At 44.0% G+C, this 14,306-nt stretch overlaps 1 protein-coding gene across 1 annotated transcript; it reads right to left on the bottom strand.

Annotated features, from left to right (window-relative positions):
* Window positions 1-1,306: 1,306 nt before the first annotated feature.
* Window positions 1,307-2,780, bottom strand: LOC123117018 (chitinase 8). The gene is made up of 3 exons (XM_044537872.1): window positions 2,433-2,780; window positions 2,213-2,309; window positions 1,307-1,848 (listed from the first exon to the last, which is right to left on the bottom strand). The coding sequence occupies exons 1-3, from the start codon at window positions 2,716-2,718 to the stop codon at window positions 1,476-1,478; spliced, it is 756 nt and encodes a 251-aa protein (XP_044393807.1). The 5' UTR covers window positions 2,719-2,780; the 3' UTR covers window positions 1,307-1,475.
* Between the last annotated feature and the right edge of the window lie 11,526 nt (window positions 2,781-14,306).

The following is a 14,306-nucleotide window of genomic DNA, read 5'->3' as shown; positions in this document are numbered from 1 at the left end:
TTTTTCATAGCAACACATGAGCATTCTACTAGTTCCCCATTATGTTTATATGGTTTTGGTGTATTTAAGAAGAGAAGAGATATACAATCCGGAAGTATAATTGTACGCACAATTAGGTTAAACTTATCTTAACAAGTTAAACATGGAATCGATTTTTCTAAACCAAATGGTTTTCGCTTTGGAAACAACAACAAGAAACCAAGCTGTCGCCGGGAGAGCTGAGCCTTCTGGTGCCGTCCTCCGGTGACTCCCCTCCACTGACGACTTCTCGTTCGGTGGTGGTGAGGGAGTCGTTGGATCTCGCATGTGCGAATTGTGTAATTTTTTATTTTAGGCCCCTAATAGCTTAGGTTTTGGGTCGTTTGACGTCTTGGTTTCGGTGACACCGACACGGAATAGAGAAGCTCCAGATCCTTCCCTGACGAGGCGAGATCGTCTCTATGGTCATGATGGATTTGGGAACTATTTTGTTCCCTTGAGTATCCTTGTGGTGGACTTGTGTCATCGGGCTCCGCCATTGCAATGTCATCCGCTCCAACGTCAACATATTGTGGTCCGCTCCACAATGGGAGGTAGTCCAGGAGCGGATGCATATTGTGGTCTACATTGACGGCATCTGGAAGACAGATCGTGTGTTGCGTTCGTGGTTGATGACTAATATGTACTCCCTCCGTCCTTTAAAGAGTGTACTTCCAACTTTATTGGAGGGTCAAAGTATCTCAAAGTTTGACCGAGTTTGTGCAAAAATATATCAATATTTCTGAAACCAAATAGGTAGAAGATGAAAATATATTTTATTATGAATCTAATGTTACTAATTTGATGGCATAAATATTAGTGTATTATTTTATATACGGTCAAACATAAAAATGTTTGACTTCCCAACAAAATTGGAAGTACACTCTTCAAAGGACGGAGGGAATATGGTTTACTCCTCTGGCGTCTTAGTCATGCGGGGGTGTCAGATCTAGAGCTCGATGACGTGTTCGAGGTACTGCCTCAGTCAGATTCTTTCAATAGCAATGGCTTCGCCTTTGGGAAGCTACTTTAGTGGTTCGCAAAGCTGCGTATCACCGATGGCTGATACGGTTGTGCCGGAGGCAGGTGATGGGGGTTGAATTTATGCTCACGGGAACTTCAATCTTGATTGTAATTTTTTTTTCTTGGTTAACAGTCCTTTGTGCATAGGTTAGTGTTTTGATATCTTTCTAGCGAAGTCAAGCCCATGTCTACATGGCTTGTACCTTGACATTTATTTTATAAATGAGACATGTATCACCGTGCAAATATCAGTCAACAATCAAAATATCTCAGAAAAATAGAAAATAGACTATAATACTCTTTTATTTAATAATAATGGGGTGATTTTAAATCTCCACCATTGACTATTTAAGGAAGTGTACTGAAGCGGAAACCTTATTCATACGCATGTAGTCTGCCCGCAACGGGATCTGCCTACATCAAGCAAGCATCTTCTAGGTAGCGAAGTTCTGCTGGGTGTAGCAGTTGAGGTTGTCCCCGGTGGCCGTGCCGAGTATGCCGCAATAGCGCGTGTAGTAGCCGATGCGGTCGACGTTCGAAGGGTTCATGCCTTTGCCACAATCGATCCCGCCGTTGATGATGTTGGTGATCACTCCGTAGCCGGGAACCCGCCCAGCGGCGGTATCGGCGGCCGTCGGCGTCCAGCGGCGGAGGGCAACGTCGTGGCACGACGGCTTGTTGTCCTGCGCCGTCATCCAGAACCACATGGCCGTTCTGAAGGACACCTCGGCATCCGTGGACACCAGGTTCGGGTTGTTTACCAGATCCAATTTCAGCGCTTTGCCGGCGAGATCGTAGTTGGACTGCCTGGTCAATCAATCACACGAGGAATCATGGGTTCATCAGAACAATCTTGTCGTGTCTGTGCTTATTATTTGCATCATTAAGCATGTCAACGCTGCTGTACTACTTTTCAAGCAGTTTTTTCTACAGATACTTTCAGCCTATGATATATTCATGTTGACCAATACATCATTTTGCATGAAGATAGTTCAGAGATTGCCCTATAGTATTGTACTCCCTCCGTCCGAAAATACTTGTCATCAAAATGGACAAAAAATGATGTATCTAAAACTGAAATACATCTAAATACATCGTCTTTTATTCATTTTGATGACAAGTATTTCCGGGCGGAGGGAGTAGAAAATATTTAACTCGCGATTTTGCTTACCCTGTTAATTGAATCGGTCCCCGTCCATAGTAGGGTGCAAGCATGGTCTTGTCTATCTGGTCCTTGAAGCAGTAGCCCCATTGGAACTGGGGTCCTCCTACACGTTGACACGCCATGCACAAACATATGTACGACTAATCAAGGCAGTCATGTCCGAATCAAAAGTGCCACGAACGAATTATAATAAACAAACAACCGCAATCAACACCGACTGACGTACCGGTGGTCTCGTGCGAGGTCTGGCCGAAGAAGGCAGCGAGCTCGCGTTTCACGTCGTCTGCGCTGCCGGTGGTGCCGAACTCCGGGAAGGTGCTGGCGGCGGCGATGAAGGCGTCGTACGTGTAAAACCCCTTGGCCTCGCAGATGGAGTCGTCCCGGTGGGGCAGCATGGTGTCGTACACCTGCCGCGTGATGACCGAGCCCACGCCCTGCGCCGCCGCGCCGCCCGCCGCCACGGCGAGCAGAAGCACGGCGGCGCACACCGCGAGCATGACAAACCGCACCATGCTAAGTACTAACTAGCTCACCTTCAGCTGATCAGCTTGTAAGATGCCTGTGTGGCGAGGAGGTTGTTGCAGAGCTATTTATAGATGCTCTGCTCGGGTGCAGCGCAGAGGAAACGCCGTGAGGGACGATGCACGGTTCCACTCCACGCGCGTCCCGTCAGTCCGTCACGTATACTTCCTCCGTCCGAAAATACTTGTCATTAAAATGGATAAAAGGGGATGCATCTAGAACATCTAGATGCATCCCCTTTTATCCATTTTAATGACAAGTATTTCCGGACGGAGGTAGTACTTTTCTACTTTGCGACCATCTTCTTCTTTGCAGGGAGAAAATTTGACGGGCCGCGGTGACAGGGCGATGGACGCATGCGCGTATCGTTCTCACTCACGCAGAGCACTGCGCGAATTCCACACGTCCGCACAAGCAAGTTCTTTTCAGGGCGTTGGAGATACGCGCCGATTTCTTCCGACGGTGTACAGATACACAACACATGCATTCTGGTCGGTCTTGCACAGCGCATGTGGATGGGGGAACTGGAACAAGCGTGTACGTCGTCGGCGGCTGGTGGAAATACACTGGCTTGACGTCCAACGATCGAATCCAGATCACTCAAGCCATCAGATACCACATGGACGGAACAGGAGTCTCCCCCGCCGTGGCCCTCCGCCGATGGCGAGGGGTTGCCGTGGATCGTTTTTTTCTACTCTTGTAGTTTAGGTTTTTTGTTTGTTCATTGTTCTGGCTTCGGCGGCGGCGATGACGGTGCTGAATAAAATTTCTTCATATTCTACTCCGATGAGTCGATCGCTCCTATGGTTTTGAATGGATTTGGAAACCAGACTGTTCAAGTAAGGATGATGATGGTGGCATCCTTGTGGTGAATATGTGTCCTCGGGCTTCGCTGTTGCGACGGCATTTGCTCCAACACCACCGTGGAGCTTGGGAGGTAGTCCAGTAGCGGATGCAGATTGTGATCTGCATCGGCGACATATTGAAGATGGTGAATCGCGAGCTGGGTTCGTGGTCCGTGTTTCGTGGTCCGTGGTTCATGGATGGAAGGTATGATTTTCTTCTCCAACGTCTTAGTCATGTGGGGCGCTAGATCTGCAGTTCGATGGCGTGTCCGGGGTGTTGCCCCGGTCTGATTCATTCAACGGTAATGGTTTCGTCTTTGGTGAGCCACCTTGGAGGTCCGTAAAGCTATATATGAGCGATGGAGCCGCTTCAAGTTTGGGTGGGAAGGTGGTCCGTCATTGTTTTTTTTGGTTGTTTTGTGCTGGTGCTAGAGGAAGGTGACATGCGTTGGTGTCAAGTTCAGAGGATTCTTCGGTCTTAATTTAATTTTACTTTTTGGGTGGTTTTCCTTTATGCAAAAGCTATCGTTCTGTTATCTTCTCAGTTTTGCCAGGTTGATGTGTACGTGGCTTATATTACGATATAAATGAGGCACGTATTACCATGCAAAAAAACAATAGATTCGTTTAGCCTTGATATAGATAACAACATAACAATATATAGAATTAAGTATTCACTGAAGTGAATCAACTAATCAACTAATAAATGCCTCCGTGAAGTTGTCGGCCGCAGCTGGTGTAATACTAACTTCCCCGACCTCCTCACCGAGGTCCAGTCGTCCGCCCCGTCAGGCCACCACATTAGGTGGCTGCTCATTGCGGTCCTTGCTTGAACGCTTTGGACCGTGCGCAACAAGCTTGTCATCCAGCGTGTTCCTCTTCGACGTGCCACCTATGCGGTCTTCAAATTGTGTGGTTACTTGCAGCTCTGGCGGCCACTTAGCCGTCACCAGGACTGGGACGCCATCAACACCATCATCGCCGACCTCCGCTCGATGGCTCTTCGCTTGGCGCCGCCGCTTCCTCCTCCACCACCCGAGCCATACTAGACTCTTTAATGTTGTTGTGGTTGCGGTTGTTCCGCCTTTGTTTTCATTTTAGGGCTTGTTGAGTTGTGCCCTCAACAGAACCCTCTTGTACTCTTTGTTGTGAGATTTTGTGTGTGTGGCTGAACTCTTATGGTACTTTGTGGTTGTGGTGGTTTGCTTTATTTATAAAGCGGGGCGAAAGCCTTTTTGGTAAATAGGAGCATATCATAACTTGACAATTCTTGTATTCAGAAGAAAAAAAACTAGCCTTTTACAATATGTTCCAAGGCTTTTCTCTTACATGAATAAAAAGGGCTATGTTCAACTTCGTGCACACGCTTATGCGGGGGGGGGGGGGGGGCAGTTGTGTTTCTTCTCATGTGGATAAATCGAAGGTGGTGCAAAGCCACTTCTCTTCCGTGTTGGATAAAGCCCATAAGCGTCAGAGAGACTTTAGTTGGGACATTCTTCGGTTCGCCAACTATGACCTCTCCAGCATTGGGCACCCGTTTTTCGGGGAGCTGGGCAGAAGGAAAAGAGGCTCCTAATTAAAGTTGTCTCACCCCCTCTCATGGGTTCTATACCGATTCATAATTAGAAAACTTCTTTGGTCCTTCACTAACTCGGGCTAAAAGCCCTGAAATCGAAAATGCCAAAATAGGAATAAGGCTTGCTATTGTTAGAAATGTCCAAAAAATATCAAAGGGCTCATACTTCAGCGCTGCAGTGCTTGGTACTCGGACTCTACTGAATTCCAGCATGGGTGTGGTAGATTCTGATGTGATGTGACACCCAGATTCAGAGAATCGAAGGCCCACATGTTCTAGCTCAGAGATCCATGTCTTCTAGAATACGACTATAGCTTTGGTATAGATAGACCACGATAAATAATTACTTGTGTAGTATAACGTATTGATAGGACAATACTCTTGTGAGGTGAGTTGGGGCCCATGTGAGGTGAGTTGAGTACAAGCTCTTCTAGAAGGTTCTGGGCAGTAGGTGTTTGTTATTTGCAAAATGCAAATAAACCAGAGTTTGGTTGTGAGATTTGGTGCGGTTGGTTTAGTCACTAGAGTGACGCAAATTTGTAGAACAAATGGGTCCTTCTAGCTAGCACTTGGTGCACCACTTGAAAGAAGGGACCAGAATGCAAAAGTGGAAGAGGGGTTTGAATGCAAAAGTTTTTGATGGGGCCAGGGACTTTTCTGAAGTATACTTGGTCCAAAGAAACTATGATAATTATCTAGGAATTTTTCTAAGTACTGAAATGGTACTTGCTTCATAACTTAAGTGCTCTAGGGCACATATTCTTTTGAGAAAAGAATATGATCTTAGGGTTTTGGGTTAGGGGTGAAAGTGAGGTTTCCCTAGGGAGAGAGATAGCTAGGGAGAGAGGTTTTTTGTTGGTTTTATGTTGGTTAAGTCTAGATAAGTTGACTAAGAAAAACCAATGCAGAGAACCAGCAAAAGAAACTATAGCAGAAAAAGAAAAGGTAGGGGCCAAAAACCAGGGTGTTACACGTGAAGCCAGACCTCTATGAGTGCTCTACATGGTAGGATCAAAGCTATTCTAAAAACTAGATCCGAGAAGGAGGTGATTGACGCCATCACACAAATACCTAAAGCCAAGCCTCCAGGCCTAGATGGTTTAACGAGGGCTTCTTTCGATGCATGATATCATGGCTATCATCAACAATTTTCCCGGTCTCTAAGCCAAGCACCTTAAGTGGGTTAATTCGGCCAACATTGTGCTCCTACCAATGAAGAAGGGTGTTGAGTGCATCTCGTACTTTGGATCGATTATCCTAATCTGTGTGATCCTCCGGATAGTAATTGTAGCCAAGATGTTAGCTACCCGGTTGGCTCCTTTTATGCACAACCTAATCTCCCTCTCCCAACAAAGTAGCGGGTGGTGGTGAGTGAAGCCGACGAGGATGAGGTTGACGACGTGAGTGTGGGCACAATTCCAGAAGATGCAGAACGATGGCCACCAACACACACAATAGCAGGGGAGCCTGATAACATGGTTCACGACCCGGAAGAAACAGGCTGAAGGAAACCAGGTGATGTGGGAGCGGTCGAGCCAAGCGAGGCCGGGGACGGGTTGCAATGATGCTTGGCAATCGGGGAGCCGTATTGCGAGGGGGTGGATGCATGAGGGTTGGTCCAGCTGCATGTGTGATGGTCGTAGAATCAGCATCGGGTGCAACGGATGTCACGCCGACACTTTGATACTTCTCCAACATATCTACTTTTTCAAACACTTTTGCTCTTGTTTTGGTTCAAAACTGAAATTTGCTCCATCAATGATGGAGAGATATTCTTAGGGTCCGGTGTGATGGTAGCACCATCGCCTAGTCACACACAGCGTGACTTGTTCATGGGGATGCCATAGCACGGAAATGAGAAAACATAACAAAATTGGTAACATGGAAACTGGCATAGTGATCAAGTGTTGAACCACGGGGAACTCGATAAATCTCACCTCGGATTCTGTAAAGTATCGCGAAGCAAAAGGAATAGCACATGGGAACAATAGATTCACTCAATAATTATTCGTGTGGGTATAGGGGTTAATATGGTTATCCACGGTTCCGCTATTGATCATTGAACGGAAGAAGTTTCAGCCATGTCTATACCGAACCTGCGAGTCACACGCTTATGGATCACCGATCTATTGAGTATTAGAAGTGTAGGATCTTATGTAATTTGCACCGAGAAATTTTCGGGTAAGGAGAGAGAACTGGGAGCTTTTGGAAGAAAACCAGGAAAGCCAAAGGACCGAAAAAGTTCCGGTTAACCCTAGAATGCATCTGGACGATGAAAAGGTTTTGAAAAGTCCTATAATATTTTGAAGTACGCCACTTGGCACGAGCAAAGTGGGGCACACTACATGGCCCATTTGTCCCATTAGTGGAGGCTCAACCCCCTTGGGTGTGGCTAGGGTTGAAGGAGGGGACACACACCTTGGGGGCAACCCTCTCTCCAAGACGGCTACCTCCTTTGGTCTACTATAAATAGAGGGGAGGGGCAGCCCTTTGGAACACATCTTTTTATGTGCCCATGGTTACGTCTCCCTCTCTCTCTCTCTCCTGCAAGTGGCTCCACGCCGCAAGGTGTTGGGGAACGTAGCATGCAATTTCAAAATTTTCCTACGCTCATGCAAGATCTATCTAGGAGATACATAGCAATGAGAGGGGGAGAGCATCTTCATACCCTTGAAGATCGCTAAGAGGAAGCGTTTATCAATGCGGTTGATGTAGTTGTACACCTTCACAATCCGTCCCGATCAAGTACCGAACATACAACACCTCTGCGTTCTGCACACGTTCAGCTCGATGACATCCTCGCCTTCTTGATCAAGCAAGACGGGCGAAGTAGTAGATGAGTTCCGGCAGCATGACGACTTGGTGACGGTGTTGGTGAAGTACAATCTCCGCAGGGCTTCGCCTAAGCACTACGAAAACTATGACGGAGGATAAACTAGAGGGGACGGGGTTGCCAGCACACGGTTTGGTGAATTTTGATGATCCTTTGGTGCTAGCACTGCCCTTCTATTTATATGTTGAGCCCTGGGGTCGAAACTTGGAGCAAAACCCTCCTCAAAGTCGGTTTTGCCCGAAAGGCAAGAGTCCCACTCGGATTCCAGGACCAAATGCCACAATCCTTGGCGTCTAGCCCAGACACCATGGGCCTCGGCATCTGGCCCAGGGCCAGATGCCAGGGTCTCTGGCGTTTGGCCTCTGACCTCCGCAAAACTTTTTTTGCGCCGACCTATAGCCCCGTGGGCCTGACCCCTTGCCCTAACCATATCATCCAATATATGAATCTTTACCTCCAGACCATTCCGGAGCTCCTCGTCATGTCAGTGATCTCATCCAGGACTCCAAACAACATTTGGTCACCAACATACATAACTCATAACAACATTCGGTCGAACCATATGACAACATACATAATTCCCTTTGTCCATCGGTATGTTACTTGCCCGAGATTCGATCGTCGGTATCTTCATACCTAGTTCAATCTCGTTACTGGCAAGTCTCTTTTCTCGTTCCGTAATGCATCATCCCGCAACTAACTCATTAATCACTTTGCATGTAAGGCTTCGTATGATGTGCATTACCGAGAGGGCCTAGAGATACCTCTCCGATACTCGGAGTGACAAATCCTAATCTCGATCTATGCCAACCCAACAAACACCTTTGGAGATACCTGTAGCGCATCTTGATAATCACCTAGTTATGTTGTGATGTTTGATAGCACACAAGGCATTCCTCCGGTATCCGGGAGTTGCATAATCTCATAGTCAGAGGAATATGTATTTGACATGAAGAAAACAATAGCAATAAAACTGAACGATCAATATGCTATGCTAACGGATGGGTCTTGTCCATCACATCATTCTCCTAATGATGTGATCCCGTTCATCAAATGACAACACATGTCTATGGTTAGGAAACTTAACCATCATTGATTAACCAGCTAGTCTAGTAGAGGCTTACTAGGGACACAGTGTTTTGTCTATGTATCCACAAATGTATCAAGTTTTTTGTTAATACAATTATAGCATGAATAATAAACATTTATCATGATATAAGGAAATATAAAATAACAACTTTATTATTGCCTCTAGGGCATATTTCCTTCACAAGGTTGCTCCTCTGTTCTTCTACTTCGACGCCTCTTATCCTTGGATGGCGAAGTCGAAATCCTATTGGATCATTGAGTCTGTACGCGTTGATACCGGCAGAGAGGTCGTCTGTTTGATCTTTCTCCGAGGGGAAATTCTCTCGGTTGGGAGGTTGTAAATCCTAGCTGTGGGGATATGCATCAACAATCTACATCAACACTACTTCTGATGCACTCTAGTTGGTAACCTCTAATCTAATCTCATCTGCATCTTCATAGTGTTCTTCGGATTTTATTGGTAAGACATGATTTTTTTTGTACTCCATTTCCCAACAATCATTATGCTTGTATTGTTGAAATTCTGTAATTTGCTCATGCTCGACTGATCCGTGGTGCAATGAAAGTATTCATACAACACCTGCAGTAGTTCTCAAGAGGGAGAAGGATGGACGGGCGATCATCTACAGGCGCTGGCCTAAAGTTGCAAGGACCGTTAACATTGTCTAAGCATTGGTGTTTACCTTCTGCTTTGGCAGTTTCCAGTTGAGATTCATCTGTTTATTTACTGTGTAAGGTGCTATTTTTTAAAGGTTTTATATGTTACCTGAGAAATTTGGTGTTTATACTATGGTGTGGTGTACCACTTGTATGGTGCACTGTGATGTCAAATATGAAATCCTGGCGAACATTCGATGGATATGTGTGTTCGATATGAAATCATGGTGAACATTTATTCGATCTTTTTTGAGCAAAAGAGAGGGGGGTGATACGTCTCCAACGTATCTACTTTTCCAAACACTTTTGCCCTTGTTTTGGACTCTAATTTGCATGATTTGAATGAAACTAACCCAGACTGACGCTGTTTTCAGCAGACTGCCATGATGTTGTTTTATGTGTAGAAAAGAAAAGTTCTCGGAATGTCCTGAAAATCCACGGAGGCACTTTTTGGAACTAATAAGGATTTCTGGGCGGAATAAATACACCAGGGGGCCCACACCCTGTCCACGAGACAGGGGGCGCCCTCCCCCCCCCCTATAGGGCGTGCCCCCCTATCTCGTGGGCCCCCTGGACCTCCACCGACCTCAACTCCAACTCCATATATTCCGTCTCGGAGAGAAAAAATCGGAGAGAAAGTTTCATCGCGTGTTACGACACAGAGCCGCCGCCAAGCCCTAATCTCCCTCGGGAGGGCTGATCTGGAGTCCGTTCGAGGCTCCGGAGAGGGGGATTCGTCGCTGTTGTCATCATCAACCATCCTCCATCACCAATTTCATGATGCTCACCGCCGTGTGTGAATAATTCCATCATAGGCTTGCTGGACGGTGATGGGTTGGATGAGATTTACAATGTAATCAAGTTAGTTTTGTTAGGGTTTGATCCCTAGTATCCACTATGTTCTGAGATTGATGTTGCTATGACTTTGCTATGCTTAATGCTTGTCACTAGGGCCCGAGTGCCATGATTTCATATCTGAACCTATTTTGTTTTCATGAATATATGTGTGTTCTTGATCCTATCTTGCAAGTCTATAGTCACCTATTATGTGTTATGATCCGACAACCCCGAAATGACAACAATCGGGATACTTCTCGGTGATGGACGTAGTTTGAGGAGTTCATGTATTCACTATGTGCTAATGCTTTGTTCCGATTCTCTATTAAAAGGAGGCCTTAATATCCCTTAATTTCCGCTAGGGCCCCGCTGCCACGGGAGGGTAGGACAAAAGATGTCATGCAAGTTCTTTTCCATAAGCACGTATGACTATTTACGGAATACTTGCCTACATTACATTGATGAACTGGAGCTAGTTCTGTGTCACCCTATGTTATAGCTATTACATGAGGAATCGCATCCGGCATAATTATCCATCACTGATACATTGCCTACGAGCTTTTCACATATTGTTCTTCGCTTATTTACTTTTCTGTTGCTACTGTTACAATTACTAAAAAAACCAAAAACTATTATCTTTACTTTTGCCACCGTTACCTTTATTATCATACTACTTTGCTACTAAATACTTTGCTGCAGATACTAAGTTATCTAGGTGTGGTTGAATTTACAACTCAACTTCTAATACTCAAGAATATTATTTGGCTCGCCTTGTGTCGAATCAATAAATTTGGGTTGTACTTCACCCTCGAAAGTTGTTGCGATCCCCTACACTTGTGGGTTATCAAGACTAATTTCTGGCACCGTTGCCGGGGAGCATAGCTCTATTCTCTGAGTCACTTGGGATTTATATCTGTTGATCACTATGAAGAACTTGAAAGACGCTAAAACCAAGATCTATCCCTCAACTACGAGGGGAGGTAAGGAACTGCCATCTAGCTCTGCACTAGATTCTCCTTCCGTTATGAGTAAGCTTGCGACACCTAAACCTGCTACTGCTATGAATTCTGATATGTCGCATGTTATTGATGATGCCACTTCTGCTATGCATGATGAAACTACTTCTATGCGTGATACTACTTAGCCATTAGGTGAATTTCTTCATGAACAACTTGCTAGAGTTAGGGGGAATGAAAATATTGAAGATGCTATTATTGATGATAGTGATGATGAAAATTCTCCCAATGATTATGTATTGCCTGTTGTTCCTGAGGGTTATGTTATGAATGAAGAAGCTGCTAGAGCTATCTTTGCTTGCAATGATAGATATGATCTTAAGAAATTATTAGCTAAATGGAAGCAGCAGTCTCTTAATGCTAGAATGAAACCTGACCCTGCTTTTGCTACTTCACCTATTTGTGTTACTGATAAGGATTATGAATTCTATGTTGATCCTGAGATTATTACTCTAGTTGAATATGATCCTTTTTATGGTCTTGAATCTGAAACTGTTGTGGCACATCTTACCAAGTTGAATGATATAGCTACCCTGTTTACTCATGATGAAAGATCCCTCTATTTTTATATCCTTAATATATTTTCGTTCTCGTTAAAGGGTGATGCTAAGACTTGGGATAATTATCTTGCTCCTGGTTGTGTGCGTAGTCCCCAGGATATGATTTATTACTTCTCTGCTAAATATTTCCCTGCACATAAGAAACAAGCTGCCTTGCGGGAAATATATAATTTTGTGCAAATCAAAGAAGAGAGTCTCCCACAAGCTTGGGGGAGGCTTCCCCGGTTACTTAATGCTTTGCCTGATCATCCTCTCAAGAAAAATGAAATACTTGATATCTTTTATAATGGTCTAGCCGATGCTTCCAAGGACTACTTGGATAGTTGTGTTGGTTGTGTTTTCAGGGAAAGAACAGTCGATGAAGCTGAAATACTATTGAATAATATGTTGACTAATGAAAATAATTGGACTCTTCCTGAGCCAATTCCTGAAGCAATTCCTGAACCAATTGAGCCAACTCCTGAGCCAATTCCTGAAGCAATTCCTGAACCAATTGAGCCAACTCCTGAGCCTATTCCTAAACCCACTCCAAAGAAGAGAGGTGTTTTATTTCTCAGTCCTAAAGATATGCAAGAGGCAAAGAAATCAATGAAATAAAAAGGTATTAAAGCTGAAGATGTTAAGAATTTACCACCTATTGAGGAAATACATGGTCTTAATATACCGCCTGTTGAAGAACCACATTGTCTTGATAACCCAACACAGGTAGTAAAGGTAAATTCTCTCTATAGATATGATAAATTTGAAATCCCCTCTACTAAATTTCATAGCCCTTGCTTAGATGAATTTGATGACTTTATGGCTAGACAAGAAAGTTTTAATGCTTATGTTGGTAGAGAGTTAAAGAATAATACTTTTGAGATAGGACGCGTAAGCGATAATATGGCTAGAGTTAAAGGTGAACTCCAACTCATTAGCAAATATGCTTCTATGGTTGCTATTCAAGCTGAGCAAGTACTCAAAGCTCAAAATGATTTGCTTGATGAATTAAATAATAAAAATGACTTTGTTGTTAGAGTGGCTACTAGAACTGGTAGAATGACTCAGGAACCTTTGTATCCTGAAGGCCACCCTAAGAGAATCGAGCAAGATTCTCAGGGAAATAATTTAGAGGCACCTAGTTCTTCTAAAAAGAAGAAAAATAAAAATGATAGAACTTTGCATGCTTCTAGTGAACCTACTGTAAACACACCTGAGAATCCCAATAATATTTCTGTTTCTGATGCTGAAACACAATTAGGTGATGAACATGAACCTGGTGATAATGTTAATAATAATGCTCATGTTGATGCTCAACCTAGCAAAAACAATGAAGTAGAGGTTGAACCTGTTGTTGATCTTGATAACCCAGAATCAAAGAATCAACATTATGATAAGAGAGATTTTGTTGCTAGAAAGCATGGTAGAGAAAGACAACCATGGGTTCGAAAACCCATGCCCTTTCCTCCTAAACCATCCAAGTCAAAGGATGATGAGGATTTTGAGCGCTTTGCTGAAATGATTAGACCTATTTTCTAACGTATGCGCTTAACCGATATGCTCAAAGTAAATCCTTATGCTAAGTATATGAAGGATATCATCACAAATAAAAGAAAGATACCGGAAGCTGAAATTTCCACCATGCTTGCTAATTACACTTTTAAGGGTAGAATACCAAAGAAACTTGGAGATCCCGGGGTACCAACTATACCATGCTCCATTAAAAGAAATTATGTTAGAACTGATTTACGTGATCTTGGAGCCGGTGTTAGTGTTATGCCTCTCTCTTTATATCATAGACTTGAATTGAATAAGTTGACACCTACTGAAATATCTTTGCAAATGGTTGATAAATCAACTGCTATACCTGTCGGTATTTGTGAGGATGTGCCTGTTGTGGTTGCAAATGTCACTATCTTAATGGACTTTGTTATTCTTGATATTCCTGAGGACGATAGTATGTCTATTATCCTTGGTAGACCTTTTTTTGAATACTGCAGGGGCTGTTATTGATTGCAACAAAGGCAAATTCACTTTTCATGTTAATGGTAATGAGCATACGGTACACTTTCCGAAGAAACAATCTCAAGTTCATAGCATCAATTCTATTGGAAAAGTTCCAACTATCATTATTGGAGGTTTTGAATTTCCTCTCCCTACTGTCAAGAAAAAGTATGATATTCTAA

Source organism: Triticum aestivum, chromosome 5B, assembly GCF_018294505.1.
Source record: "Triticum aestivum cultivar Chinese Spring chromosome 5B, IWGSC CS RefSeq v2.1, whole genome shotgun sequence".
Lineage (NCBI taxonomy): Eukaryota > Viridiplantae > Streptophyta > Magnoliopsida > Poales > Poaceae > Triticum > Triticum aestivum.
The sequence above is the reverse complement of the archived record's forward strand: the minus strand, read 5'-3'. Positions and strand labels throughout refer to the sequence as shown.

What these genes read in the sequence shown, in the direction of transcription:
- LOC123117018 (XM_044537872.1), bottom strand. Translation starts at nt 2,718, where the DNA reads ATGGTGCGGTTTGTCATGCTCGCGGTGTGCGCCGCCGTGCTTCTGCTC. An exon ending in GACCTCGCACGAGACCACCG is followed by an intron (nt 2,310 to 2,432) that starts GTACGTCAGTCG and finishes GTCAACGTGTAG; the next exon opens with GAGGACCCCAGTTCCAATGG. An exon ending in GGACCGATTCAATTAACAGG is followed by an intron (nt 1,849 to 2,212) that starts GTAAGCAAAATC and finishes TTGATTGACCAG; the next exon opens with GCAGTCCAACTACGATCTCG.